This window comes from Oncorhynchus masou, chromosome 10, assembly GCF_036934945.1.
Source record: "Oncorhynchus masou masou isolate Uvic2021 chromosome 10, UVic_Omas_1.1, whole genome shotgun sequence".
Taxonomy (NCBI): domain Eukaryota; kingdom Metazoa; phylum Chordata; class Actinopteri; order Salmoniformes; family Salmonidae; genus Oncorhynchus; species Oncorhynchus masou.
In genome coordinates this window covers 6,281,011-6,308,420 of record NC_088221.1, presented here as the reverse complement: position 1 = coordinate 6,308,420, position 27,410 = coordinate 6,281,011, and the positions used below count along the sequence as shown (strand labels likewise).

At 41.8% G+C, this 27,410-nt stretch overlaps 1 protein-coding gene across 1 annotated transcript in view; it reads right to left on the bottom strand.

The window, feature by feature from the left end:
• The window catches only part of LOC135547080 (obscurin-like protein 1), a 74,097-nt gene extending 48,433 nt beyond the window's left edge, over positions 1-25,664 (bottom strand). The window contains exons 1-7 of the mRNA XM_064975734.1: positions 25,333-25,664; positions 20,574-21,692; positions 18,867-19,136; positions 18,380-18,640; positions 17,858-18,169; positions 17,021-17,287; positions 16,610-16,885 (exon numbers count right to left, since the gene is read on the bottom strand). Of these exons, the coding sequence (XP_064831806.1) occupies positions 16,610-16,885; positions 17,021-17,287; positions 17,858-18,169; positions 18,380-18,640; positions 18,867-19,136; positions 20,574-21,591 (2,404 nt within the window). The 5' untranslated portion in view covers positions 21,592-21,692; positions 25,333-25,664. The remainder of the gene's footprint in view (positions 1-16,609; positions 16,886-17,020; positions 17,288-17,857; positions 18,170-18,379; positions 18,641-18,866; positions 19,137-20,573; positions 21,693-25,332) is intronic.
• Between the last annotated feature and the right edge of the window lie 1,746 nt (positions 25,665-27,410).

Below are 27,410 nucleotides of genomic sequence, written 5' to 3'. Positions count from 1 at the left end.
ACATGCATTGACTTCAAGCACTGACGATGATGCATTGACTTCAAGCATTGCCGAGGATTGCCTGGATAGTTCTAGAGAAGTCTGCGTCCACTGTTGAAGCAAAGATAAACGGTTAATAAAAGCTGTGCAAGGATGAACTGTAGTGCAATTAAGTCATTGGGAAAATGACAGATCACGGTACATGCTTTTTTTCTCCTCCGATGGCCTCTTCAGGTGTTTAGCCTTTAATGAAAAGTATCAAAATATCTTATGAATGGCAACAAGAGATGACAAAAGGGAAAAAACTATTATGATGACCATAGCTCAGTTTAAGAACACAAATGGCTCCTACGTTATGTGTTTCTAAGGGTAGATGCATAAGTAGCTCCTAAAAGCAAAACTCAATGAACATGTCCAATGTCCAAAGATTGCGTGCTCTGAAAAGGAAATTTTATCTGCAACATGAAGTTATTAGTCACGCCGAACTTGACATTAACGGAAAAGCTTTACATGTCACCTTTCACATCCACATAGAATTCGCTGATATCATCTGCTGTTTTACAACTGTACACCCCAGAGCTTGAAAATGTAGCTGATTGGATAACCAGGGTCCTCATGGTGCCCTCTGATTGGATGTGTATTCCATATTGTGGGAGGAGCTTTATTCCATCCTTGTACCAGCAGATCTGTCCACTGGGGTCTGAGAGCTCACATTGCAGTACAATAGGACAGCCTGCTTCAATGGACGTGTTCCTCTCAACCTCTGGGGCAGCTGAGAACCTCACTGGTGGAGCTATAGGTGCTTTAATTAATTTAAAGAAATATATTCAATGGAGGTATCATTCTAACATTAACATGTACATACAAAAGCAATTTGATTAAGTAAATCTGAAGATGTATGATATTATGTGGCTACCGTCCTGGCTACTTGTTAGATACTAAAAAGAGGGCACAATTGATTAATAGTTGTGTCTAGAGTCACCAGAGTTGAAGTTATTGCTTTAACAAATTTCTATTTTGTAAATATCATGAGATGATTTGAAGGAGATAGTAGTACTTCACTCATCACAGGAGGTTAGACACTTGAATGCTGAAGCTATTAGATACACTGCTTTGAGTATAGCTTTCCAATTTGTACCTGAAAAGGTATTGCTTTTCCGAGAGTATTTAGTGGTAAATCTCACAGATCCTTTGAATTAAATGAATCAATTTAATTCCATGCAATCAAAATCAGCATTTCTCTTAATCGAATCTGCTACTAGAAATACTATCAAGGATCCACTTTTCTACTGTGTATATCACATAACTACCTCTTACAAACGATGCTTAGGCCTACTAACGACTGATGGAATTTAAATGAAGATTTGATGTTCAATACAAACCGAAAGCTTGCACACATTACAAAGCATTAATCAACGTATTAGTTAGTGATTTTGACCAAACTCAAAATTCTTAGATCACCTGCAACATCCACCTTGAATGCTATGCAGTCATCTAAAGCCTCACAGCTGTACACCCCAGAGTGACTGAGCTCTGCTGATTGGAGGATCACAGCCCTCAAAGTGCCCTCTGATTGGATGTCGACTCCATTCTCTGGGAGGAGCTTTGTTCCATCCTTGTACCAGAACACCTGGGCAGTTGGATCTGAGAGCTCACATTGTAGAACAATGGGGCAGCCTGCTTCAATGAACTTGTTCCTCACAACTTCTGGAAGTGCTGAAAACCTCACGGGAAGAGCTATGGGGTTTTCAAAGCATTTAGGAAAAATATTTAACAAAACACGAAATGCACCTGTTTTAAAGTGCTGATTCTTGTTCTATGTTATATTAAAAAGCTATGGGTACCTTTAAAACCTACTGTAGATACCCATTTTTCAGGGATACACTCATTATTACAAATATATATATACTGTTTCACAACTATTAGTTACAATACAAAAATGTAATGAAATGGATATTACTATTAGTTCTTTGTAAGTCATATAGAGCATGTGCTACACCCCTAAAAATCTATTAAAAAGGATGCATAAAGAGGAAAATCACCTTGAACATCCACCTTGAATGTCATTGCATCGTCAGCAAGACTACAGCAGTAGAGCCCAGAGTCAGAGAGCTCCGCAGAGTGAATTACTAGTCTCTTCACATTGGCTTCACTTTGGATATCGAGGCCAGTTTTGGGAAATAGTTTCATGTCATCTTTAGACCAGCAGACCTGGGCTAGAGGATCTGAGAGCTCACACTGCAGTACAATGGGAGTGCCAATTTCTACGGACTTGTTCCTCTCCATTGGTGAAAGTGGCATGATCTTCTGTGATGGAGCTACAGGGTATGAATATGTGTGGGAAGAAAATGGTATGGTTTTGAAATTGTGTTGCAAGACAATTGTATAAAGTCTTGTGCACACATCAAACTGTATGTGTTCTGGTGGAAGTCCATTTATTTCAATGGAAGGCAATCCGCAACTGCTCTGACTCATCTGCCGGACTAGGTTGCGGTGCATAGCTCTGTGTGCAGTGTGTCGCACACAAAGGATTTTACCAACTTGCTTTGCGGTGCGGTATCAGACACTTAAGTAGATAAACCATCAAACAAGTTGCTTATGTGTAGCGTGATTCTTTTGTTATGTTGTGGCGCATGGACTGAGAAGACTACGTAAAATGTACTGTACGGCAATGTAATGATGCAACCTGTGTGCACGTGACGTTAGGCTACTTCATTGATTAAAAAACACATATTGATCTAGCGGTGCTAAAGTTCAAGTAGTTGTGGAAGGAAAGTAGTAGTTAATGTCCTCCCAGACCATCAAATATAAGAACACATTAGCTACTGTAAGAGTTAAGGAAAATATTGCAATAAATGAACAGTGGCTACACCAATGAGAATATAAGCATAAGCTCCTAATATGTGTTGTGTAGCTACAAAATAGATGCAAATCACCTTTGATCTCCACTTTAAATGTGATGGTATCACCTGCTGTTGAGCACTCATATGTTCCACCATGTGATATTTCAGCTGATTGGATGAGTAGTGTCCTTTTGATGCCATCGGACTGGATTTCCATTCCACTTTGAGATAGGAGCTTTGTTCCATCCTTGTACCAGTACACCTGGGCAGTTGGATCTGAAAGCTCACATTGCAGTATAATGGGGCAGCCATCTTCAATGAACTTGTTCCTTTCATCTTCTGGAAGTGCTGAGAACCTCACAGGTGGAGCTATGGGTGTCAATGATTATAAAGGGGATCACAATGTTAATTTTCTTACATGTTTTTAAATTATTCAAAGATGTTCAAGATATACAATACATGTATTTCATTATGAGGGAAGAAACTGCAAGCACAGCAAACTGATTAAGACCTGGCTCAAATTACAGAAAAACATTCAAACGAGATGCCAGACACAGTTAACAAAGATAAGACACAAAGCAGGAACAAACAAGAACCGAAGAGCAGAGAGTGCAAGAGGCAAGGATTGTGCAATCTCAAAGCCGCTAAAGGTTTACAGAGAATAACATGAAGGACAAGAGACAGGCAAGTGAGGCAGCAAATGACAAAGAGGTGTCTTCATAAGAATGAAGGAGGATAAAAGGAATTTGTTAAACAAAAGATAAAGGTAATTGTTTAAATAAAAGATGAGTCAAGATGTGGTAAGTAGGCACCAGGGCATAATTCACATGCTTATCAATGGATACTTACAGAATGGTTTGGCATTTGCAATATCCCCCTTACAACCAATTGTAAGTTATGTACCAGTACACTAATCTCAATAGCCAAATAGGTATGAACAAATTCTCCTCAAATGTTGTCCATTGGGTCGTCACTACCTTATTTTTATCTGCATATTCGGTCTCCATATTACTTGAACATATTGTCATCTTAGTAATGGTTGTGTTTTCATGTGATTGTTTAGCCTCATAGAAGACTATCCACTAATTGTGTGGCTGAAAGAAGTACCGCATCATCAAGGCTATCTGTAACATGATTAAGTTTGGCTTCGGCCAGTTAGGGCCGTATACAGACTAGAGATCTGTGCACTTAACTTTCACATTATTTATTAATTGTCAGTTATGCGTGCAGATCTCAGGTGTGAGTATCTACTGTATAAGATCAACAAACAATGGAAACAAACAATGGAAACGGACAAGTGATATCTTTTCTGTTAGATACTCTGCCAAGCAACACCAAACATCACCAGCCATCAGTTAGTTACCACTGCAGAACATGATTGGTTGATTTTTAATTAATTTATAGATAGTTTTAACATCACCTTTTACTTCCACAGTGAATTGGAGTCCATCCTCCATTGTCTCGCAACGGTACACTCCAGAGTGAGACAGCTCTGCTGATTGGATAACTAGAGTTCTCATAGTTCCATCTGATTGTATGTCTACTCCACTTTGGGTTAGGAGCTTTGTTCCATCCTTGTACCAGTACACCTTGATGGTAGGATCTGAGAGCTCACATTGCAGTACAATAGGGTAGCCTGATTTGATGTACTTTTTCTTGTCAGCTTCAGAAATTGCTGAAAACTTCGGAGGTGGAGCTACAGGGTTTAATATGAAGAAAATGTGGGTTACTGAACATGTAATGTAGGCTTATCATCGGAAATCATCTGCAACATTCTCACTGAATATTCATTGACTTGTTTCATATATCGAGAAATCTGAAGGAAAAACTGAAATGTGTGATATAACGCCTACAAAACACTATCACAAGCATGACAGACCTAATACCTGTTGTAACATTCCACCACCAATTATATCTGATTTAAATCAGGTTTGGGCTCAATTCAGAATGCATTATTTTAACGATCAATTTGACCCTGAGGCCTTCAAAAATAAGCCAAACAAATGAAATTGTTGGTGGAAAAATAATTGGTTATTCTAAGCACAAAGGTTAAAAGAGTATTTGAACACTGTTTCCAGAGAAAAGTAATATATCCTTTGGCATCTGGAAGTGGGACCTGTCAGATTCAATAAAATGAATAGTATGACTGAGTGGAATTTATTTTAATTACACCAGAGAGGAAAAGAGTAAAAGAGAGAGGGTTTAATCCACCCAAAATCTGTCCACATGAAGCAGATCATTAATAATTAAGCAAGTGAGTAGTTTTTGTATGGCGGTGTCAAGATAAAAACAAATAGTTATTTTTGTCCAAGAAGACCAAGACCAAGACGCAGCGGGAGTAGAGTTCCACATATTTTTAATAAACCGAAACTCAGCAAAACAAAAACAAACAAGCACAAACGAAAAGCTACTGGTACACACAGGCAACTATCCGTAGACAAGATTTTTATTTTACCTTTATCTAACTAGGCAAGTCAGTTAAGAAAATATTCTTATTTTCAATGACGGCCTAGGAACATTGGGTTAACTGCCTGTTCAGGGGCAGAACAACAGATTGAATTTGCAACCTTAAGGTTACAAGTCCAACGCGCTAACCACTAGGCTACCCTGCCACCCCAGATCCCACAAATAACAAATGAGGAAATTGCTACCTAAATATGATCCCCAATCAGAGACAGCGATAAACAGCTGTCTCTGATTGTGAACCATATCAGGCCAACATAGACATACAAAAACTCCAGATGACCCACCCTAGTCACTATCACGCCCCAACCAACATAGAGAATAAACAGCTTACTATGGGCGTGACAGTACTCCCCCCCAAAGGTGCGGACTCCGACCGCAAAACCTGACTCAATAGGGGAGGGTCCGGGTGGGCATCTATGATGGATGACATAGGACGTCGGGAGCAGCTCCGGGTGCGGGGCGCATCGCCGGAAGCTCCAGACCGTGGGTCGTCGCCGGAGGAACCGGATTGTGGATGGTCATAGGAGGATCTGGACAGAGAACCCTTGCTGACTGCTCCGGACAGAGAACCCTTGCTGAAAACTCTGGACCGCCGACCGTCGCTGGAGGCTTCGGACCGCAGACCGTGGCTGGAGGATCCGGACGGCAGACCGTCTCAGGAGGTTCCGGACCGCAGTCCGTCTCAGGAGGTTCCGGACTGTAGACCGTCTCAGGAGGTTCCGGCCTGTAGACCGTCTCAGGAGGTTCCGGACTGTAGACCTTCTCAGGAGGTTCCGGACAGTAGACCGTCTCAGGAGGATCCGGACCGTAGACCGTGTCAGGAGGTTCCAGACCGTAGACCGTCTCAGGAGGTTCCGGACTGTAGACTTTCATTGGAGGTTCTGGACTGTAAAACGTCACCGGAAGCTCTGGACAGGAAACTGTCGCCGGAAGCTCTGGACTGGGAACTGTCGCCGGAAGCTCTGGACTGTGGAGGTGCACTGGAGGCCTGATGCGTGGAACCGGTACAGGTGGCACCGGGCTGATGACACACCTCAGGGCGAGTGGGGGAGGAGGCACAGGACGTACTGGACTGTGGATGCGCACTGGAGACCTGATGCGTGGAACCGGTACAGGTGGCACCGGGCTGATGACACGCACCTCAGGGCGAGTGGGGGAGGAGGCACAGGACGCACTGAACTCTGGAGGCGCAGTGGTCTAGAGTGCAGAGCTGGCACAACCCTTCCTGCCTGGATGCTCAGTCCAGCCTGGAAAGTGTGGGAAGCTAGCACAGGATGTACTGGGCTATGAAGGCGCACTGGGGATACCGTGCATAGAGCTGGCGCAGGATATCCTGGGCCGAAGAGACGCACCGGAGGCCAGGAGCGCTGAGCCGGCACAATCCGTCCTGGCTGAATGCCCAATCTAGCACGGAAAAAGGGGGAGCTGGAACAGAGCGCACTGGGCTATGAATGCATACTGGAGACATCGTGCGCATCACTGCATAACACGGTGCCTGACCAGTCACATGCTCCCCATGGTAAGTACGGGGAGTTGGCTCAGGTCTAAACCGTACCTCCACCAATCTCCCCGTGCCTCTCGTGCTTCTGTCGTTGGGCTATCTCCTCGTATCATCGCCATTCTGCTTTCGCTGCCTCTATCTCCTCCTTCGGACGGCGATACTCCCCGGCCCTTGTCCAGGGTCCTGCTCCCTCCAGGATTTCCTCCCAGGTCCATTCCTCCTGGCCACGCTGCTTGGTCTGTTTTTCGTGGGATCTTCTGTCACGTTCGTCGTAATGAGTAGACCAAGGAGCAGCGTGAGTAGAGTTCCACATATTGTTAATAAACCAAAACTCAGCAAAACAATACAAACAAGCACAAATGAAACATGAAGCTACTGGTGCACACATGCAACTATCCGTAGACAACATCCCACAAATAACAAATTAGGAAATGGCTACTTAAATATGATCCCCAATCAGAGACAATGATAAACAGCTGTCTCTGATTGGGAACCATATCAGGCCAACATAGACATACAAAACCCCTAAATGACCCACCCTAGTCACTATCACGCCCAACCAACATAGAGAATAAACAGCTACCTATGGTCAGGGTTGTGACAATTTTAATATGTAATGCTTATTTGAAATGCAATTGCAGTTTCGTAATGAGTAGGTTGTTACGAGTGTACTGATGTAAGTGGGATGCACATGACATCAACATGTCAACACCCCTTACTGAATATTTAAAAAGTATTCAAATAACGAGATGTATCCACCAATCCAAAGAGAGAACAGGAGCTTGACATCCTGCCGTTCCACTCTTAGGACAACGGTATAGGCATCTCGTCATTATATCCAGTATCTCCGATTGCACCAAATTACATTTTACATTCCTGTCACTCAAACTCAAATTCTACATCCAGTAAGGTGTTCAATTCAATTAGAATTTCAACTCATGAGTTTTATTAGTGGTCAATTCCAAAATTCTTAATTGAGCAAAACCCTGATTTAAAGGGAGAGAAGAAATCTCAAGGGGGGGGGGGTAGTGAAGGGAATGGGGGGGTAACCACTGAAACTGGATTGAATGAATTCACAATGATTATCAAAAATGCAGTCAATGATCCTCAATGATCCAGATTTTATGGGATGCCATTAAAGGTGTTATTAAAACCAGTGCAACTGCATTCACATCTGGGCTGAATAAATCACCATTAAAGAAAATTTCAGAATTGGAGAAGTTATTAACACTTTTTCAGACCAGGTAGCGACTACTCTTCTCAAAGTCAAGACAGAACTAAATCTACTGGTAACACAGACAGCAGAATATTCCATCCATCGAATTAGACGCAACCATTAATTCCAAATAGAGGATATTGCAAGTATTGAATCTGAATCAGGTGAATTACTATCAGAAAAAGTATATATATATACATATAATTTAAAAATCCTGAACCAATACTTGCACTTGTCTCCCCCATCCCACCCCCTTCTAGCTCTGACTTTGCTGATTGCTACTTTATTGAGGAAAAGTGTACTTACGATGCCTGTGATACATGGTTGTCCCATCTACAGTAGCTATCTTAAGATGAATGCACTAACTGTAAGTCACTCTGGATAAGAGCGTCTGCTAAATGACTAAAATGTTAAATGTAAATGTAGAACCAAAATTCATCAACCAAAGATTATCCCGCTTCTATATTGTACACCTCGTATATTGTACACCTCGTATTGTAAATAAATCGATTGAGTAATTGATTGAGTAATTCAAAAATATATATAAGAACTCCTCTTCTTTCAACTGAGGAAGCTGGCTTGCTGGGAGCCCTCATCTCTCTTCATGAACTCAAAAGGGCATTGGGTAACATGAATACAGGCAAATCACCTGGTTGTGCTGGTATTCCTCCTGAGGTCTATTTAACATGTTGGAACCAGTTAGGTCCACTATTAATTGAAATTATTAACACAGCACAAATGTTTGTTTTTATAGAGAGAAAACATTTGGACCAAAGCAGGCTTGTTAAAAAACTATTATCCTCAGATAACCTCAGTTGCTTATTACATATCTTACATGCTTCATCAGAAATGAAAGCTCCTTGGGCAGTTCTATCTCGCAATGCAGAAAAGGATTTTGATAGACTAAAATGTCATATCTTCGGTTGGTTTTGGAACATAAGGGAATTGGCTCCAATTTCATTCATATATTTAAAATACTATATGCCAATCCCTCAGCCCTAATCATAACAGGCAATAAATGCTCTGTTCCGTTCAGAATAACTAGAAGTTGTAGGCAAGGTGATCCCATCTCATCTCTGCTATTTTTATTGCCTATGGAACCCCTGGCCAAGGCAATTCGACAACTGAAAAAAATTACATAATCTCTCAATTCTATGGATCACATAATCTCATTATATGCCGGCAATGTATCTCAATCCCTCCCAAAAGCTCTGAAGACCATAGACAAATTCAGTTCGATGTCAAGTTTTAAAATAAATCGAACGAAATCTGCCTGACTTTCTCTCGAGACCCCGATGGAGGACTCCATCTCTACTTATGGAATCCCAATCGTTTCCCAATTTAAATATTTGAGAATAGATATATTTCCTCCCTTCAATAAAACCACTGGCAGAACTTTAACAGAATGCTAAAATCAATTAAATTCATCCTCAGTAGATGGACTAATATCTATTGTCAAATATACTACATGGTGACATCAACATTTCTGTATTTCAATGCTTCCCTTTACTCCTCCTTCTAGCTATTGGGATAAAATCCATAGTGCGGATTAAAACATGTATATTGCAAGGTAATCGGGCCGGATAAAATTAACATACTTGCAAAGAGGGAAAGACGTAGGAGTACTATCTGTACCAAACTTTAAATTGCATTTAGTCCCATCCTAAATTTGTTTAGACATGATTCTTCCGCCCCTGTGGCTGAGTATAGAGAGACATATGGTGTCTCCTATTGCCTTGAAAGATGTGGTCTTCGCTGATATATCCTTTAAATAATGTAAACTATGCGTTGGTCCTATTATTGTGTGCACAATTTCTATTTGGCACAACATTTTAAAACAATGTAACTGGGAACTGGCTTGCCCATTCTCAAATATTTCACAACAACGCTTTGCGATCTGAATGGTGGCCTTTTGCGTCCGCCCAATGGTCCAAATGTGGAATCTATCCCCTTGCTGATATCATGGACAGTAATGGTTTGAGAATATTCCAATATTTGAAAGATATGCCTGATAATTTGTATCTTTTTTTCTATATTTACAATTTAGGTCAGCTATGCTGACTATGGAGTCACTTCGGAAAACAATGATGCGATTTATAAATAATGAAACGTGGTGTTGTTGGGAGGTTGTTTATACCCCCCCAACAAAAAAATACAAAACAAAGAAAATGTTGGTCACCAAAAAAAGAAGAGAAGTTATTTGACAACATCAATCCACCATGTTTACATGCAATGTATCTTAGCATATTACTATGTTGTGCTAATGCTAGCACTGGCTTTCACTGGTTCGCATTTCTCAAAAAAATTCTTAAAATAGATCACACATACTTCAATCTAATTTATACCGTGAGAAACAGATTTGGCTTGGAATTAAAAATTTTGGAATCAAAATGGTTACAATGGTTATCATACGTTGCTACGCTACGTTTCCTTACAGGCTCTACAGAAAGTCCTTTGAAGTACAGAAAGCATGGAATGTAAGTATAAAATCTTGGCTTGATACAGTTCTGTTCAAATAACTTTATTTCTTCTGTTGCGATAATCCCGATATAATTTGGAATAAAGAAAGAGCTGTTTAAGGATGTTTTTAGAGAACCAATGCAAATAAATTGGATACCAATAGTAGCAATATGCTAACATGAGCACTATAACATACCATTGGTGGATTTCTCTGAAGTCGTCAAAGGATTTCTCTCCATTTGAGAAAACATATTGGGGTAAAAACGGAAAACTATGCATTTAACACTGTGGTGCTGTCATGGTTATAATTTGAAGTCTAAAATGGTGCTCTTCTACATACGTTTACATCTGTCCATTTACTTTATATGTTTTATTTTATTTAACCTTTATTTAACTAGGTAAGTCAGTAAAGAACAAATTCTTATTCACAATAACAGCCTACCCCAGCCAAATCCAGACAACGTTGGGCGCTACCCTATGGGACTCCCAATCATGGCTGGATGTGACACAGCCTGGATTCGAACCAGGGACTGTAGTGAATCCTCTAGCACTGTGGTGCAGTGCCGTAGACAGATGCACCACTTGGGAGCAAGGTCTTCGTGAAGACAATTGAGGAAGACGATTTTATATGTCACTGTAGTGACCGATTCCAGGTATCTTGCACACCACAGGGATAAACTAAAGCCTAGCCATTAGCCTTGGACCTAACACATCTCTAAAGGTCTAATTACTGTGTCCTTTCATTAGTAAATTATTAAACTGTCCAAAAAAAATGAAAAGATTATTACCTTTCACATCCACATGAAACTGCATTGCATCATCTGTTGTCTTACAGCTGTAGCTCCCTGAATCAGACAGCCTTGCAGATTCCACATCCAATGTCCTTATGGAACCTTTCGATTGCATTTCTAGTCCATTCTCTTCATGTAGCAGCGTTCCGTCCTTGTACCAGGAAACATGTGCATTTGGGTCTGATATCTCACAACGCAGGACAATGGGACCGCCTGCTGCAACGGACTTGTTCCTCTCAGCTTCACAAGGTGTTGTGATCCTCACAGGAGGTGCTGGGGGTGTGTGAAGTAGTATTAAGAGAAAATCGCATCACCATTAAGAAATATATGCTACAATAAAATGACTCAAGTATCTTAAGAGCAAATATCACTACAGAGATTAGTCATGCCAATAACTCTCAAGAATCTCAAATGAATAAGCAAATATCACTAATTCTGTCACGTTTACCGTATAAGTATAACTTTTATTTATTTATTTATACTTTTGTTTTATTAGAGTTGATATATAACATTTAAGGGGAGGATATTTTTGGTTAGACTGAGATACCTATGAATACAAGTTAATGTGACTTTGAATCTTACATATAGAATAATCAGACAAATCGTTATAAAGCACCCAAGCTCAAAGTATCACAATGACTAATTTTCAGTATTATTTTAGTATGAGAAAAATTGAATAAGAGTAAATGTAGCAATTGTCAAGTGTAAAAGATTACTTATAGCAATCAGTTGATTTTTACACAATGTCAACATTGTGCCTGTCAGTTGTTTTGTTTGATAAAGCTAACCATATTTAATCACCTTCAACATCCACCTTAAATGCAATGTCATCGTCATCGAATTGACTGTCACATTCTCCTAATTGATAGAGCTCTACTGGTTGAAGAGTTGGTGTCTTCATGGAGGTATAGAGCTCTGCTGATTGGAGAGTTGGTATCTTCATTGAGCAGCAGAGCTCTGCTGATTGGAGCGTTGGTGTCTGTATTGAGCCACAGACCTCTGTTGGGTGGAAAGTTGGTGTTTGCGTGGAACCACATACCTCTGCTGATTGGTGAGTTGGTGTCTGCATAGAATCATAGAGCTCTGCAGACTGGAGAGTTAGTGTCTGCATGGAGCCACAGACCTCTGCTGATTGGTGAGTTGGTGTATGTATGGAGCCATAGAGCTCTGCTGATTGAAGAGTTTGTGTCTGCATAGAATCATAGAGCTCTGCAGACTGGAGAGTTAGTGTCTGCATGGAGCCACAGACCTCCGCTGATTGGTGAGTTGGTGTATGTATGGAGCCATAGAGCTCTGCTGATTGAAGAGTTTGTGTCTGCATAGAATCATAGAGCTCTGCAGACTGGAGAGTTAGTGTCTGCATGGAGCCACAGACCTCTGCTGATTGGTGAGTTGGTGTCTGCATGGAGCCATATAGCTCTGCTGATTGGAAGGTTGCTGTCTCCATGGAGCCATAGAGCTCTGGTGAATGGAGAGTTGCTGTCTCCATTGAATAGTGTTCTGCTGATTGGACAGTTGGTGTCTCTATGGAAAAGTGCTCCACAGATTGGAGACTTGGCGTCTCCGTGGAATATATTCCATATGTTTGAAGATGTTGACCATACTTGTAGTGGAGGATCTGGACAGTAGAGTCTGAGGGCTCACAGTGAACCTCAACGGGGCAGACCTCTTCAATGGACTTGTTCTTCTCAATCGCTTGGTCAGCTGAGACCCTCACAGGTGCAGCTATATGCATTGTGGTGCACACAGAGAAAGGTTTTCAATTGATGTTCTGTGTGCCTTCTCTTATTTAAAAATCCTTTTCTAAAGGTACTACACATCATTGTGTGTTAGCATGGATGAGTTAAGAGAAAACCGATGGCAAAGGTTAACAATTAAGAGAGGCGACCAGATTAAGAGCTGGTCTAAAGACAAGATAAATAAGACCTAACAGTACATTTCCTAACACAGAATTCAGTTCACTACAACACTCATTCCTGTTTAGCCACTCGTACAAACATTTTCACATTTTGTGATACAGGCTCATTGAGACAGGTACAGATTCAGGGCAGCAAAGGGAATGTGAAGATTGGATGATGAGCAAGACATAAGATGTGCTATCAAGAATGGCAAAGCTGCTTGTTACAAGCGTCATTGTTGTTTGACTCTGTTAAGAATGACGATATGATATACTAAACAATTAACATGAATTAGTATGAAGAAATTCAGCCGCTCACAGACCATTCAGATGTTTGATTAAAAGCCAAAATAGCAGGGAATCAGATGAGATTGGGGGGTGAAAGGATCACAAAAAGAAACACATTTAAACTACTGTCTTTATATGCTTTGAAGGATGGAATACACTAGCTAATTCACCACCATTGTTAGTGGCATGTATATGTTGGGTTAAAACGGAGAGTGCTAATGTTGAAATAGCATTATATCACCTTTGATATCCATAGTGTATTGGGAAGACTCATCAGATATCTCACCCTTCTCACTGCCAGGGTGAGACAGCTCTGCTGTTTGAACAAAGCCACAGAGAAAACAGTAAGCTGGATGATAGCTTCAACCATGTAAATGCTTCTGTCAGATTTTGATATGGAGTAGAAAAGGGTTTATGTGGAGCACCACCTTTGATGGCCACATTAAATTGTGTGGTATCGCCAGTTGTTTGGCAGTCAAACCTCCCACCACAGGACATGTCATCTGGTTGGATGAACAAAGTCCTTATGCTGCCCTTTGATTGTCTGTCAAGTCCACTATGTGGGTAGATCTGTGTTCCATCTTTGTCCCAGCAGACCTGGGCAATGGGGTCTGAAATCTCAAACTGTTGTACAATTGAGAGGCCTGCTTCTATGGACTTGTTCTTCTCAACTTCAGGGGCAACCAAATATGTCATGGGCGGAGCTATAGGTAATCATTGAGGGGATAATTCAGTGTGAATTATTTTGAGTGGTTATAAAATGGCTAATGTAAAGAGACAATATCAACACTAAAGCATCTAGCTTTTTAAGTATTAGCTCAGAACATGTAAGAAGACAATTAATCCAAAAGCTACAGAAAGAGAGTTAGTCGCAACTGAAACTAGAGAAAAACAAACATTTGACAAAAATCACCTTGGTTCTGTACAATTAACGGGGCAACATCTTCCGCTGTAGCACAATAATACGCCCCAGAGTTGGAAGGGTGTGCCGGTTCGACAACCAGGTTCCTCCTGATGCCCCCCATTTCGAAAGGTCCAGTGTCAGAGATGAGCTCTACTTTGTCCTTCTGCCGTGACACCTGGGCAATGGGGTCTGAGATCTCACAGGGTAGTTCAATGGGGCAGGTTGCTTGAAACGGCTGGCTCTTCACAACCTCTGGTGAAGGTAAGAACTTCACTGGTGGAGCTAAAGATGATTATCCATGTTATAATTGTGGAATTTACAGCAGTTAACAATATTTTGGGGGAGGGAGGGGGCTTACAGTAAAGCTTCCCCAAACTGACTAATCTGTCATTTCTCAAACCAGTTTCAAAGAGGCAAACCTATTGCTTCAAACAGTAAACAAACAACAAATATTTCCTTATTTAATGAGATGAAAAGCAAGTGTCTCAATTAACTTAAGAAGAAGAAGTATGTCCCCACAGACAGACAACACAAATAGCCACCAATGTTAGTTGCATCTAATCTCCACAAAACTGTCTAGGGTTACTCTGTATGAGATTTGAACCAAAAAGCCACAAATCACCTTTGATATCCACAGTAAACTGGAGAGTGTCGTCAGAAGTTTCACAGTTGTACAGCCCTGAGTGAAAGACCTCTGCTGATTGGACAATGAGCCTCCTCATGGTGCCATTAGATTGGATGTCCATTCCAGTCTGTGGGAGGAGCTTTTCCCCATCCTTGCACCAGTAGACCTGGGCAGTGGGATCTGTAACCTCACATTGCAGTTGAAAAGGGCAGCCTGCTTCAACCGACTTGGTCTTCTCAACATCAAAGATAGCTGAGAAGGTCACTGGCACAGCTAGCAATGAGGATGAATGAAATACCATATTATAGAGATAAATATTTAAATGTATGTCATACAGTATATAAACTTTTATGTGGCTTCAAATGATTTGAGAATACAAAATTAGTAAAGTGATCATCAAGTATGTGTAAATAGATAGCCACAGCATTGCAAATCAATCGAGCACAGGAAGCAAGGCTATATACAGTATTCTGTTAAATTATTTGTTCATGTACACAGAGAAAGCAGGGATTATTAGTTGCATTTGGAAAAGGACACGACTGTTAAAGGATGTAAAGCAAAGGCAGAAAGGTCAATATCACCTTTAATATCCACATGGAACTCCATGGTATCATCCACTGTGGTACAACTGTAAGTGCCAGAGTGAGTCAGTTCTGCTGACTGAACAACCAACGTCCTCATGTTGCCTTCTGATTGGATGTCTAGTTCATGGTTTGAAAAGAGCTGTATTCCATCCTTGTACCAGTAGACCTGGGCAGTTGGATCTGAGAGCTCACATTTCAGTACAATGGGGCAGCCTGCTTCAATGACCTTGTTCCTCTCAGCTTCTGGAAGTACTGAGAACCTCACAGGCGGAACTATAGATATGTTTAAATCTTAGATTATGGTAATCCATAATTACATTGTTGGTTTGATTAGAGAAATCATGATTTCATGACTTTTGACAGTTTAAAATGGCAGTTTAAAAAAAATGTATTATCGAAGATCAAGCAGGTTAAGCATTGTATTGTAATAAAAGAAGGGATGATCATAAAGCTCATTGTTAATAGGCAGCAAGAAAAAGAGTGACAGAAAACATACAGTACAAGACCATCATTGTTAGTAGCTTTGTTAAGAGGGAGCTTGTTAATTTTTCGTAGAGCCCAAAATAAAACTTTTTCACCTTTGACGTCCACATTGAACTTGATGGCATCACCCTTTGTCTTGCAGCTGTACGACCCAGAGTAGAATATCTCTGCAGACTGGACGACTAGTGTCCTTGTGATGCCATCTGACTGGATTTCTATTCCACTTTGAGGTAGGAGCTTTGTTCCATCCTTGTACCAGTACACCTGGGCAGTTGGATCTGAGAGCTCACATTGTAGTACAATGGGGCAGCCTGCTTCAATGGACTTGTTCCTCTCAGCTTCTGGAAGTGCTGAAAACCTCACAGGTGGAGCTATGGGTGTTTAGATGTTATGATGTTTTTTATGTCTGTGTGTTACATTCATCTTATGTTTGATTTGTGATGTTCAAGTGCAATCATCACATTTAACACATACTTGTGGAACAGATGTCTATCAGATCTGAAGGTCACAAGAAAATGTGTTAGTAACCTTGCCAGAAGAAATTAGTTCAACAGAAACCACTTGCCACTCACCCTCAACTTCCACGTTGAACCTTATGACATCATCAATGGCATCACAGCAATACACTCCGGAATGGGAGAACTCTGACGATTGGATGACAATTCTCCTCATTGTGCCTTCTGACTGAATATGAAGACCCTCGACTGTGTGTACCTCCACCCCATTCTTGTACCAGTGTACTGGAACTGCGGGGTCTGACAACTCGCAGTAGAGTACAATGGGGTTGCCAAGTTCAACAAATTTATTACGATCCATCTCTGACAGTGGTGTGAACTTCACTAGAGGAGCTGCAAATTTCAGAAAAATCATGAGCATTTTTCTCATCACAATTATAACACTTTGACCAAAATTCAATTGGTACAATACAGTAAGAAAGGACATTTTCCTCATACACCTAATTTTTGGCAGTAATTAATACGTACCTTGAATATAGAGTGCTGCTGAATCTCGTATTCCATAGGCAATGAATGTGATCTCAGCCCCGTTGTCGGTGTCTCGTACACCTTGTATGCGTAGGGATTGGTGCGTTCGAGACCGCCGCATGGAGTAACGGTCGTCCTCCAGAAGCTGAGTGCCATTCAAGAACCATGAGCCAATAACTGAGGCAGTGAGCTCAATTGAGAAGCAGGCATCCTGGCCTTCTGGCACCAAGGCATCCTGCAGTGGGGCTTGTATTCTGGTCACAGGGACTGAAAAACATAGCAATATTACACCTCAATTACGCTCTGCATTCTACTTCAAACTCAAACTCGGTCACCCCTTATGCAAAGCAGGTTTCAAAAGGGTTATAATGTTAAGTATCTTTAGGGTTTTGTTTCCGCTAAGAGCTGCTCCACACATAGGGATCAGGTTTGGATCATTAGCTAGTTGCCGAATGGCTAGCATGGTAAGAATGATAGTTAGCCAATACTAGCTTAATGTTATGCTAGTAGATGATAATGCTAACCAATGTTTTGCTGGCTAAACATTTGGCTAGCTAGCAGAATGGGAGTAGTTATAGTAGTGAATTCTTTTGACAGACATCACACTAGCTCTAGCTAGTTGTCTAGCAATGGCTATCATGTTACACCATTTACATTAGCATACCTAGCTAGCTAAAGTTTTACATTAGCTAGCTAGCAATGTAAAAAAACCATAGCAATGGAAATACAAATTAAGCTTTGCCATCTTGTCCAGTTTGGCTTGAATCCAGCTTGGCGCTAATGTGCCAATCAAAAGGTATATGTAGCAGATTTTCAGTTGGGAGGGCTTCTGCTTACCCAGGTGAACTGCCCTTGGGAACTCCACATTGTTGCTCCTGCCATACTTGTTGACACTGCATATGCGAAAACGATAATCTGCCTCGCAGGGGACGCTGTCACCAAGAATCTCCACTGAGGTGGCCGAGTCGGTGGTCAAGCATTGCAGCCACTCCTGAGAGCCGGTTCCCACCTCTTGCCTCTCCAACACGTAACCCGATGGTGGGTTCTTCCGGGTGTCCTGAGCCGAAACCCAGGAGAGGAGGGCAGCATTGGCACGCTCTGTGTTGATTTGCACACCCACTGGACAGCTGGGTGGGCTATGCCTGGCCGCTGAAAGCAGAATATACTATATACCATATGTAATGTGTAAAACGCTAGCACATGTTCTTATATTTGGATATAGATTCATATTGGTGAAATTGGATATGAATTCAGTAGAATTAGGCTTGACCAGCTTAGGAACACAATTTCTATCCCTTTTGTCTGACAAATTCACCACCTATAAAATCTAATCCCAAACAGATGCCACAAGTATTGTACCTTTTACCCTCAGCTGAGAGGAGGTTTTGGATCTTCCCACAAAGAAGGTCACAAGGCCAGAATCCTGGGGCGTTGTGTTGACAAAAACCAGAATGTGAGTTCTTCCAAAGGACTTCAGGATGGTCTGATGAGTCTCACGCAGCTCCGTCCCCTCTTTGTACCAATGTATGTCCATTTCCTCCTCCTCCACTTCAACACAGAAGGCAGCATTTTCCCCCTCCAAAACATCCACCTTACGTGGAAGCTTACGCATGATTGTGCCTACAAGGGGACAGAGTAACTTGTAAGGACATCAATAGCTGTGAAAAAATAACTGCGCTGTACTGTGGTGTGACGTCAAACTGTAAGCGTGCCAAATTTGTTCATTCAACTCTACCAGATCTTACATGAATTTCCTAAATCCACCCCAACCATGTCATGCTAACAATGGCTTTCTGTGTGTATCAGTCCAGATACTGTGTGTAGTATATATAAATACAGAATTTACCTTTAACTGCCACCTCAGCAATACTCCTCCCCCCATCCGCCATCTCGCAAAGATAAATCCCATCGTCGTCGACTCCGATGTCACGAATAGTGAGTCGTCGTTTTGTTCCCCACTCTTCCATCCCATATTTGGCCCCTGGCTGTAGCCGCCTGTCCTCCAAATACCATGTGATGGGAACAGAGTCCTCAGGAACCTCACACTCCAGAACAGCCAGGTCCCGTTCCCACACCTCCAGATCAATGAGGGGCTGCTTAAACCGCACAGGCGGCTCTGACATTAAGGAGACGGAGGGATACCATTAACCGGGTTAACGGCCACCTACGTAGGACTCAATCAAAGGACATGGTAAAAGAAAAAATGACTCAGACAAGGAATTCATATGTTCCTTTTATCAGAGATGTCTGGCCTCAAAGCTAATACAGTAGTATAACATTGTAAAGAGGTAGCTCTGACACAGAACAAAGTCTACTGACTTAGCAAGACTAGTTATTTTTTTATAAATCACTTTAGTGCACTATAATGTGGTGTTTTAGACATGTTACCCGAAAACTGTCTTGACTGTAGCCAGTGGAAAATCATGTTCATTTGTATTTATTCTATTGGTTTAAATATTTGAATTGCAGTTTTAAAACATGGTAAAGATGTTACTTTATATAGTGCTGGTTTACACTAGGAATAACTCCTGTTAAATTCAGACAACACTCACTACTGTTCGCGTAAATACTGTCCATGTGAAATTCCAAAAATAGCTGACAACTGCACTTAATCTGTGTCCTTGGTCTAGAACTATGTTATAATCTGTAAATTGAAATATATTTCATAGTAAATACCAATATAGCAAACAAGTTAAGAAGAATAATATGAGACAAGTGGCTTCATTCAGTTGGTATGGAAAGACCATTAACACATTGGGGCGTTGGATAGGCAATAAACTGTTTGTAACTGACACCATCAGACAGTACCAGTTATAAACAAAAGAATGTGAACTGCTCTTTGAATTATATGTGTATTTAGCTGACTATATCTTACCCACAAAGAGCTTGATGATCCAATAATTGAGGAAAGACTCTTAACAAATTCACCTATTTAAACCTCTACACCCATCTCCATTACCAGGATAGCAGTGTGTAAACATATACTTTTTAGCCTGACATAGCTCTAACACAATGTTGCTTTCTAGCCTGCCCTAGCTCCAATACAATGTTGCCACCAGTGCTTTTCTCTGCACCATGTGCGAAACATGATCCCACCTCTAGAGACTTCGATCACATGTATCCTCCCCCCTCCCAGACCTTTAAAAACCTAAGTGACTTTGCAGACATTGGACCGGTTGGAATCCACTTCATGTCGATGAGCTTGGCCAGGTCAGGTACTTTGAAATATCTCTGTTCAAGTTTCAGATAATTAAGACGTATCATTAATCCTCTGGTGGATTAGGGATTGACTTGCTTTGCAGGAGCCAAATGATTTGGCTGCTGATAACATTGGCCATATGCAGCTAATTGACTTGTTAGCGTATTAATTTAGCAATCCTGATTACCTGTTAAAAGGCTTATATATGGTATTAAGTCAAGGGGAGATGTACACACCTGAATGGAGTTATATTTTTATACATGTTATATTGTTCCATGAAAGTCATTCTAGTTCTCTACTGAAGTATTTTAACAGCCAACTCTGTAGCAATGGACAAATACCAGTTTGACTTACCTTTCACAGAGAGATGTACAGCACTGAGGGTTTGTCCTGCAGTGTTGGATGCAGCGCAAACATAAACCCCGTTGTCCTGTTGCTTACAATACAGCACTTTAAGTGTGAAGTAACCCTCCCTGTCTTCATATAACAGGTATCGTCTTCCGGACATGATCAGCCTGCCATCTTTCCTCCATATTATTTCTGGTTTGGGCTTCCCAGTCACAAAGCAGCGGAATTTGGCATGCTTGCCCTCTGTCACGGCAAACATTTTCACTTGCTTGGCTTGATTGGTCACTGGGTCGTCTTTGAGCCGTGTGGTCAGCTGCCTACCACTCCTCTGTTTGCTTTGATGGCCTTTCCAGTGGCCGTTTGTGTAACCGTTACGGTTTCCTTCTTCCTCGTGACCCGGGCCTGCATCGACGAGCAACACGGCTCCAGCCAGCCCCTCTCCAAACTCATTTCTGGCCTTGCATGTGTACACTCCACCGTCGGGTGCACGAGTCTTGAAGATTTTGAGCTGAAACCATCCCCCGTCCTGGTAGCCCACATTGAAATGTGTACTCTCAAATATCTCATTGAGTTTTCTCCCGTCCTTTTCCCAGACCACCTCTGGCCGCGGGTTTCCCCACAGCTTACAGGAGAAGACGGCGTCTTCGCCGCGGCCTACCCGGGTGGAGAGGGGCTTGATCAGGAAACGAGGCTTGTTCTCCTCCCGGAGCTCCATCTCTTGGGCCTCTCCCTCCACCTTCAGGGTCGCCGCGGCATATGTTTCCCCGATGCTGTTCTTGGCCTTGCATGTGTACTGGCCGCTATCCTCTGTGGTCACCAATGAAATTATGAGATTGTAGACATTTCCATCTTCGAAGAGACGGTAGCGACCCTCTGGGTGGATCTGTTCGTTGTTTCGCTCCCAGATGACCGCTGGCCTGGGGTCCCCGCCGATCTGACACTTCAGGACAGCATCAGTGCCACTCTGCACTACTACGGGGCGAGGGTAGGCCAGGAAACGTGGGGCACCACCAAACACATCCATCTCTGCTAGTTTGCCAGCCTCACCTCACCATAGGCAGGCCACCGGCATGCAGTTGCTCCCTCACTGGAGTTGGGCTACCCACTTATGTACTGTATAAGGTTCTAAAAGAAAAGAAACAGAAAGATACAATATGATTCAATACCTGGCAGACAATGTGTTGGCATACCTATGTTTTTTGCCAGCATTACAGACGGCTATATCGGTCCGCTAATACAGGACTAGTAAAGGACCAGTGCACTTTTTTGAGAATGTTTTTATTTTATTTTATTTATTAAGATTTGATTTTATTCAAATATTTCAGGGGGGGCTGCAGCAACTTCAGCACCCCTACATCCTGCGTCTATGTGTGTTGCTGCAATCTGATAATTTGCTTTTGAAGATGGAATGGAGCTGGAATGAACAAAGAAATAACTAGGAATTGTTTCATATAAAAACATGTATACTCTTCAAATGTGTTTTGATTCATTCTCTGGGTATGCCCATGTTAATTACGTAATTTTCATTTTCAAAAATGTTAAGAGCGCTGTGTAATTTATTCAAATATGAAGGCTAAATCAGGAACATTGAACTATTCTGACACATTGACCTAAGCAGCCTCTGCTGTTCTTAGATAATTATGCATTTATAAGGAGTGGGGCAGAGACATTCCTCACCTATATATATTGTTTATTGAGTAGAGAAGAAATTTAGAAGCGAGAGCTGCTGAAATAGTAGTTGGCCTGATTCAAACCCGTGCTGCAGCAGTACATATGTGTCCCAGAGGCAGGGGCTTAGACCACTAGACCACCCTAGGCCACTGATAACTATGCATTTGTACACATTTAGCTGCTCACAGGCGTTGTAGGATAAATTATCTGTATTATGGCATTTCAGTGGGTGGCAAAATATGACAGAATGGACAGTACGGTAGCTATTTGCCATAATACTGCAGTACAAATGCATTGTAAGATGTGTCATAAGTATATCAACTACTTATGTCTTACTTCATATATGATTGTGACGATACAACTACATGATTATACGTTACATAGGAGGACAATAAAATTATAAGAAAGTATAATGGCTCAATTTCATAACAGGTAATCAAGGAATATACAGTGCATTCGGAAAGTTTTCAGACCCCTCGACTTTTTTTATGTTACAGCCTTATTCTAAAATTGATTAAATTGTTTTTTTTTCCATAGTCAATCTACACACAACACTTCATAATGACAAAGCAAAAACCAGTTGCTGCCTAGCTATTTTCAGGTCTCTCCATATATTTAGAGCGGGTTCAAGTCCGGGCTCTGGCTGGGCCACTCAAGGACATTCAGAGACTTGTCTTGATGCCACTCCTACGTTATCTTGGCTGTGTGATTAGGGTCATTGTCCTGTTGGAAGGTGAACCTTCGCTCCAGTCTGAGGTACTGAGCGCTCTGGAGCAGGTTTTCATCAAGGATATCTATGTACTTTGCTCCACTCATCTTTGCCTCGATCCTGACTAGTCTTGATGTCCCTGCCGCTGAAAAACATCCCCACAGCATGATGCTGCCACCACCATGTTTCACCGTAGGGATGATGCCAGGTTTCCTCCATATGTGATGCTTGGCATTCAGGCCAAAGAGTTCAATCTTGGTTTCATCAGACCAGATAATCTTGTTTCTCATGCTCTTGCCTTTTGGCAAATTCCAAGTGGGCTATCATGTGCCTTTTACTGAGGAGTGGCTTCCATCTGGCCACTCAACCGTAAATTCCTGATTGGTGGAGTATTGTAGAGATGGTTGTCCTTCTTGAAGGTTCTTCCATCTTTACAGAGGATCTCCAGAGCTCTGTCAGAGTGACCATTAGGTTCTTGGTCACCCCCCTGAGCAAGGTCCTTCTCCCCTGATTGCTCAGTTTAGCCGGGTGGCAAGCTCTAGGAAGAGTCTTGGTGGTTCCGAACATCTTCTATTTAAGAATGATGGAGGCCACTGTGTTCTTGGGGACCTTCAATGCTGCAGACATTTTTTGGTACCCTTCCCCAGATCTGTGCCTTGACACAATCCTGTCTCGGAGCTCTACGGACAATTCCTTCGGCCTCATGATGTGGTTTTTGTTTTGACATGTACTGTCAACTGTGGGACCTTATATAGACTGGTGTGTGCCTTTCCAAATGATCTCCAATCAATTTAATTTACCACAGGTGGACTCCAATAAAGCTGTAGAAACATCTCAAGAATGATCAATGGAAACAGGATGCACCTGAGCTCAATTTTGAGTCTCATAGCAAAGGGGCTGAATACTTATGTAAATACATTTGCAAACATTTCCAAAAAACAGTTTCGCTTTGTCATTATGGGGCATTGTCTGTAGATTGCCGAGGATATTATTTATTTAATACATTTTTGTTTTTTTACTTAAAATGTAACTAAAAGGACAATACTGCGTAAGAACTTGGACAACTACACTAGTTCAGAATAGTATATATTGTCTCAGGGTGGAGACTGCATAACAGCTTATAGCACTAAAATGTGTGTGTAAAAAATTCTTGTATCATTAAAACATTGCACCATTTAGTATCCATGATGTGTTTTGGGTGATAAGGTGGCATTATTATTAGTGTTAATTGAATTACAGGGGTGGGGGGGTGTAAGACAGAGGCGCAAGTTAGCCATTCAGGGGTGAACGGCCTTTACTTTAGTCCTATTGCAACAGCAGCCACCACAACACATAGCCAGCACAGCTGGTGCTGTATTTCAAAGGGAAAGTGCTTAATATAGTATGCCCTAAATAAAGACCTGTGAGAGAGCCTGTGTCAGGTATCACAAAGCACACCCTGGAACCCGTGTGCTCACACAAACATAGATCTAACTCACAGTGCTCACACCCCTAGAGAACTTACAGTCAAAATATGCTAAGCCTTCATCACACCCGTTGTTGGCACTCTTATTCAAGAATTCATACTCTAAATATCATTGTTAAAATTGGTTTTCTCTGTCATTTTCCAAAATAAATAGAATGCAGGGATTAACAATTCCCTAGCATAAATAAATTATCTTCGCAGTGTTATGGCACATTGAACAACCTGGTCCTCTCAATTGTATATCTTTTTGGCTCCTCAATTTTGTTAGAAACAGTTGAAGGTTTGCCCTGATGGACATTGGAGCCATCTATTAGTCAGGCTATGACTTTATTCACTTTAAGCTCAATGTGTATGTTTGCTTTCTGTCCGCTCTGATGCATGGTTACGGTCTCAAGGAAGGTGAGCCAAATCTAGAATGCTTCCGAGCCATGTTTGTCATGCGTCCACCAGTTTACTGCATGGGCCACAGTGTGCACACATACATGCAACACACACACAGTCAAAGGCACATATAATAAGAGTAGTATATGGTGATACGTACTGAATCTAAAATCGTATAACTAGAAACCAATATGACAATGTGTAGTAGTCTGGTTTACCTCTAAAATCATCGCTATTCTGTCACCCTTTCAACCCTTTCTCTCATCCCGAACCTGTGCCACGTCAATATGCTGAAAAACCGTTTCATCAGTCAGAACTCGTAATATCCACTTTATCACCTCCAATGGCAGGTGCCAGTAATTATTTCCCTGTTAGCCACCTGTTCCACAAAAATGATTGAGGACAATACATTGAAAGTGGTCTCAATATTCCCCCTGGGGGTTTAAGAGGAGATTAACCTTTGTGTTTACTCATCTGGTTTAATTGGAAGGACCCTTGCCCCCAGTGAATCTGCACTACGTACTCCTCACATGACCTACCTCTCTTTGGTCCCAAGGAGCGACCGCCAACATACATTCCGCACTGGCACTCTTCTTCAAGCCACTGAGGCTATATTCCCTGCCTCCAAACTGCTGAGTAATGTCACTTACTGGTCGATTCTTTCCCCGACACCAACTGTAATCCGGTTGGGGTTCTTTCTCTCAAATATCAACCAATGTGGAGCTTTGTTTTCACAGTTTCCAAGTGATCTTTTCGTACATATTGACGGGCCTGTGCCAGTCCCATCCAAGAAAAGTAAAGAGAATTTGAGTATTTCCCCCTCAGCGCCCTTTCTACACTCCAGAGCGGTCCCCCAATCTCTGTGGCGTTCAACCCTGAGACTCCCCGAGTGTCATTGTTCGTGGAAGAACGTTAAATGCTTTTGCAGCTGCTGCTGTCCCCTAAAAATACCATCAGCCTTGATGACAGCAGTGAAGATAAGTTGGGCACTTCCATTCACTTGCTTGCATGGGCTAAAGATAGCTTTAGATGGCTAGTTCAGGGCAGACTGCTTAGCTTACTTGAGACCTTGCAATAAAACCTAAGGAGAAGGGCAGTCTTCTCTGGGCTCTAAAAAAATCTTTAAGACCCCTCCATGTTTTCTTGTAATTCACCACAATCTAGAAAAGAGGAGGTTAGAGATACTGATAATACTCATCATTGTAGATATCCAGAATAAGTGGCTTCCGGATCTAACATGGCATCCACTGTAAATTGATGCTCTCCGCTGGCTGAAACCATGTGCTTAGCAAGTGAACAGTGAGTTTTATGTTAAATTTAGATTATTGTGTGGTGTAGCAGGGGTTGACCACACTCACAAGGAACATGCATAGGTGTGGTCTCATTCCAAAACCTTAGGTGTAAAAAAAATGAACAATCTAAACAATTACTGATGTACAATGATAATTAAAAAAATGATACATACCAATTAATTCTTGAAGAATATATCTTGTCCAACCCTCTTCCTTGAGATCTATCATCCTGTGGGTTTTCAGTCCAACCATAATTTAACACATCTGATTTTACTAATTAGCTGCTCAACAAATCAAATCAAATCGAAGTTTATTTGTCACATGCGCCAAATACAACAGGTGTATACCTTACAGTGAAATGCTTACTTACAGGCTCTGGATGTCAGAAGGTGAATTCACCAATTTGTAAGTCGCTCTGGATAAGAGCGTCTGCTAAATGACTTAAATGTAAATGTAAATGTAACCAATAGTGTGAAGAAAAAAATGTGTGTATGTGTGTGTGTAGGTAAGCAAAGAAATAAAACAACAGTAAAAAGACATTTGAAAATAACAGTAGCAAGGCTATATACGGACACCGGTTAGTCAGGCTCATTGAGGTAGTATGTACATGTGGGTATGGTTAAAGTGACTCTGCATATATGATGAACAGAGAGTAGCAGTAGTGTAAAAGGAGGGATTGGCGGGTGGTGGGACACAATGCAGATAGCCCGGTTAGCCAATGTGCGGGAGCACTGGTTGGTTGGGCCAATTAAGGGAGTATGTACATGAATGTATAGTTAAAGTTACTATGCATATAAGATAAACAGAGAGAAGCAGCAGCGTAAAGGATGGGTTGGGGGGAACAAATAGTGGAGGAGTCTTATGGCTTACATTATTTATTTAACTAGGCAAGTCAGTTAAGAACAAATTCTTATTTTCAATGATGGCTTAGGAACAGTGGGTTAACTGCCTGTTCAGGGGCAGAATGACATATTTGTATCTTGTCAGCTTGGGGGTTTGAACTTGCAACCTTCTGGTTACTTGTCCAATGCTCTAACCACTGGGCTACCCTGCGGGTGGCAGGGGTAAAACCTATTGAAGAGCCTTCTTGTCCTAGACTTGGCACTCCGGTACCGCTTGCCATGCGGTAGTAGAGAGTACAGTCTATGACTGGGGTGACTGGGGTCTGGGGTCTTTGACCTTTCAGGGCCTTCCTCTGACACCGCCTGGTCCTGGATGGCAGGCAGCTTTGCTCCAGTGATGTACTGGGCCGTACGCACTACCCTCTGAAGTGCCTTGCGGTCGGAGGCCGAACAATTGTCGTACCAGGCAGTGATGCAACCCGT